The 4,402-nt window shown below is 42.4% G+C and overlaps 1 protein-coding gene across 5 annotated transcripts in view; it reads right to left on the bottom strand.

Annotated features, from left to right (window-relative positions):
* The window catches only part of EIF2A (eukaryotic translation initiation factor 2A), a 62,494-nt gene that overhangs the window by 46,476 nt on the left and 11,616 nt on the right, over positions 1–4,402 (bottom strand). For 4 of the 5 annotated variants that reach the window (XM_006776623.2, XM_015572394.1, XM_006776624.2 and 1 more), the window contains exon 2: positions 2,892–2,961. The exons of the other annotated variant lie outside the window; for it this stretch is intronic. In XM_006776623.2, the coding sequence (XP_006776686.1) occupies positions 2,892–2,961 (70 nt within the window). The remainder of the gene's footprint in view (positions 1–2,891; positions 2,962–4,402) is intronic. 5 annotated transcript variants of the gene reach the window in all.

Raw genomic sequence — 4,402 nt, 5'->3', positions numbered from 1 at the left:
ACCAGGCCAGGTCTGGGGCTTTGGGAAGAAGAAGAAATATGAACAATAAAATGGCAATAAGTACATAGCTATCAAAAGTTGAATCTAAAAATCAAAATAAACGAACAAGGAATTAATGAACAAAATAAACTGGTGAATAAAATAGAATCAGAGGCACGGAAGTGGAACAGACTAACGATTCTCAGAGGGAAACGGATGAGGGGACGGGAAGAGATTAACCAAAGATCTTATATGCATTACCTATGGACAGAAACAATAGGGTGGCAAAGGCCTGGGGTGGGGTGGGAACCAGGTGGTGGGGGAACATGGGGTAAAAAAGAGGGACATCTGTAATACTCTCAACAATAAAGATTAAAGAAAAAAAGAAAATCCGGGAAGAGATCAGCAATCTGTGTTTAAACAAGCTTTTCAGATGTTTCTGATGCATGCTAAAGTTTTAGAACTACAGATTTTTTTAGAATCATCAAAAAGTGATGGTCTAATCCCATCACTCCTTTTACATTACTGGAATTCTTCTTTACAAAAGTTATCCTCGTCAACAATTTGGTTACTCTGAAAAAGTTTTACAGAAAAGGTAAGATAAATGCTAATTTCTTTTTATTGATCAACTAGAGGCCCGATGTATGAAATTCGTGCAAAAGTAGGCCTTCCTTCCCCTGGCTGCCAGCACCAGCTTCACTCTGGCACCTGGGACCTGGGCTTCCCTCCAGCCACTGGCAGGCACCAGGACGCGCGGGCTTCCCTGGCAGCCCTGGCTTCGTCCAGAAGGTCGTCAGGAAGGATGTCTGGTCTAATTAGCATATTACACTTCTATTATTATAGATTTTCAAAGTAATGACCGAGAACCACATCAATCTTTAATTGTTGACCAATAAGTTTTAGAGGAAGGGTTTGGGGGAAAGTGTTTATATACTTGACATGTCTTATCCTTTTAGTCATAATTCTTTTTTTAAAAATTGATTTTAGAGAGAGAAGAAGGGAGAGAGAGAGAAAGAAGAACACTGATGTGACAGAAAAACATTAATAAGTTGCCTCCTGCACATGGCCCAATCGGGGATCAAACCTGCAAACCCAGATATGTGCCCTGACCAGGAATCCATCTCACCACTTTTTTTGTATGGGAGGACACTCTAACCAACTGAGCCACCTGGCCATGGCAGTCATAATTCTTTTGAATGCTCAAACTTCCCCATCTTAGGTTGGAGTGAACCCCTTCAAGTTGACTTCTATGATCCTTTAACAAAACTCTATTAGTCTTTTATAGCTTCCTTGCTTTCAGTCACTAGATGTCTCTAGGTCAACTTGCAAATTTTCTGTCCTAGACCTGGAGTCAGCCACTTCTCTAAGAGACAGGTCATTTTAGTGAAGAATGGTGTTTAGAGATTACAATCTGTGATGCAGAGGTATTCTCTGCTGCTGGTTATCACTATTTCTAGACCTTTTCAGAACTAGGAAGTACAAGTGATTTTATGAAAAAAAATCATGAATAAAATTAATTTTTTAAAAAATTACGAATTCATATTGACAAATGCTGTTATGTTGGAAATCTTGGTTCCTTAATGACACTGTTTTATCCTATAATACATTTAAAATGATAGTATCAACTTTGTGTTAATAAAACTATTGAATGCATTTAAGAATTTTTCAGGTCATCATTTAGTTATGCTACCAATTAACATAAAGCAAGGTTCACTTGTTTCCATTTTTTTATTTTTCTTAAATTTAAAACAATACCGTGGTCCAAAGTCAAAACTATATATACACCAAAGTTCATTCACAGACATGTCCCTTGAGTCCTATAATTCTCTTTCCACCTATGGATAATCACTTTGGTTCATTTTTGGTTTGCCCATTCATTGTTCCTTTTTGAGAAAAATACATCTATACCTATTTTAGTTGTATATTATATAGATACTAGAGACCCGGTGCACAAAATTTGTGCACTGGAGGGGGGATCCCTCAGCCCAGCCTGCGCCCTCTTGCCGTCCAGGACCCCTTGCTCCTTACTGCCGCCTGCTTGCTGTTTCTTACTACTCGGCTCACTACTCCTCAGCGCTGCCACAGGGGCAGGAGAGGGTCCCATCACCACCGCTGTGCTCACCAGCCATCAGCCTTGCTTCTGGCACTGACCACCAGGGGCAGCTCCTGCACTGAGCGTCTGCCCCCTGGTGGTCAATGCGCATCATAGTGACTGGTCATTCTGGTTGTTCCACTGGAAAGGTCACTTAGACTTTTATTATATACATATTCATTCTTTTCTTCCTTTTTTATACCTTCTTCATTCTGTGATTTCATGAAAATTATAGACAGTGCTTTTTGTAAGTTTTTCCTCATTCTCTAAGACAAAATTCTTCGAAGGTAGTGGTTGATCTCAATTCACTATTGTCTACACAAGTGGTTCTCAACCTTCCTAATACCGCGACCCTTTAACACAGTTCCTCATTTTGTGGTGACTCCCAACCATAAAATTATTTTCGTTGCTACTTCATAACTGTAATTTTGCTACTGCTATGAATCGTAATGTAAATATCTGATATGCAGGATGTATTTCCATTGTTACAAATTGAACATAATTAAAGCATAGTGATTAATCACAAAAACAGTATGTAATTATATATGTGTTTTCCGATGGTCTTAGGTGAACCCAAAGGGGTCACAACCCACAGGTTGAGAACCGCTGGTCTACACCTTTTCTTTTAAACATGCTTAAGCTATTATCAAATCTAAGATCATTTTTCTTGATAGAATACATGCATTCTTTCCTACTTCTGTTAATATTATATAATGTGCCACAAGAAACTAGCCGTTTTTTCTCCTTCTCAGAATATAACAACAACAAAAATAATTTAGAGTGTATTACACAGTTCCAGCTAACATCACTCAAACCATACCTTGAAAGCACTGTACTCTCTGTAAAATGTGGTGGTCCATTCACCATGTACAGTCCTTCTGATCCTCGGACTAAAGAAATAAAATGAAAAGAATCACCATGACTCTGTTAATAAATAGTTACCACAAATGTCTTAAGAAGCAAAAAGCTGTCAAAATATTAAAATTATAAAACATTTCTTAGACTTATAGAATGTTAATGTGAAAAGGGCACAATTTTCTTACCCTATTGCATGAAATCATATAACTGCTGAGAATAAATAGGTAATGCAACAGACTGAATGTTTGTGTCCACCCCAAATCCTCAAGCTGACACCCTAATCCCAAGGTGATATTTGAAGGTGGGGTCTTGGGAGGTAGTTAGATCACAAGGGCAGAGCCCTTATAAATGGGATGGATTAGTGCTCTTGTAAGAAGAGCCTAGAGAGCTAGCTAGCTCCCTGCCATGTCAGGACACATTAAGTAGTTGGTAGTCTACAACCTGGAGTAGAGCCCTCACTAGAACCCAACCGTGCTGGCACCCTGATCTCAGACTTCCAACCTCTATAACTGTGAGAAATAAATTTGTTGTTTATAAGCTACTCAATTTGTTATAGCAGTCCAAATTAAGACAGGTAATACCCCTTATTTCTTTTCCTATAAAGCATATTCATTTAGTCTCTAAGAAGATTACTTCAATAAATCCACTTTTACTATTTTATAAGAAATACTAGAAGTCCAGTGCACGAAATTTGTGTGTGTGTGTGTGTGTGTGGTGCATAGGCAGGGGGTAAACACAGCCTGGCCTGCACCCTCTCCAATTCGGGACCGCCCCAAGGGATGTCTGACTGCCTCTCACAATCCAGGACCGCTGGCTCCTAAATGCTCGCCTGCCTACCTGCCTGATCGCCCCTAACCCCTCTGCCTGCCTGCCTGATTGATCCTAACCACCTCTGTCCGCCTGATCGCCCCTAACTGTTCCCCTACCGGCCTGATTGGCCCTAACTGTTCCCCTGCTGGCCTGATCGTCCCTAACCACCTCTGCCTCGCCCAGCACCCAGGCTTCCCTCCCTCTGGCTGTTCACAGGCACCTAGGACCCGGGCCAGCTTCACCTGGGCCGGCCACAGCAGCAGGGGACCATGGGCAGGCAGTTTTGTCTGGGCCCCAGCCACAGGTGCCTGGGACCGCAGGGCGGGCGGCTTGTCCCTCTCCGGCCTGCAGGCACAGCCGCTGGTGCCTGGGACCGTGGGGTGGGTGGTTTGTCACTATCCCGGGCCGCAGGCTGGCTGGTCCCCATTCCTCTTTCATGAGCTCATTTCTGCCTGGCTGGTCCCTACTCCTCTCTCCCCAGTTCATTTGTGCCTGGCTGGTCCCCATTCCTCTCTCCCCAGTGTTGAGTGTCTGAGCAGTTCTAGCACGAGGGCATGTGGGCGTGACTACCATTTGCATATTAGCTCTTTATTATATAGGACTAGAGGCCTGGCGCACAAAAATTTGTGCACTTGGGAGGGAGGGGGTCACTCAACCCGGCCT

This window comes from Myotis davidii, unplaced genomic scaffold (assembly GCF_000327345.1).
Source record: "Myotis davidii unplaced genomic scaffold, ASM32734v1 scaffold2149, whole genome shotgun sequence".
In the NCBI taxonomy this organism is placed as follows: Eukaryota; Metazoa; Chordata; class Mammalia; order Chiroptera; family Vespertilionidae; genus Myotis; species Myotis davidii.
Note: the sequence above shows the minus strand (reverse complement) of the source record. Positions and strands in the feature narration are given on the sequence as shown.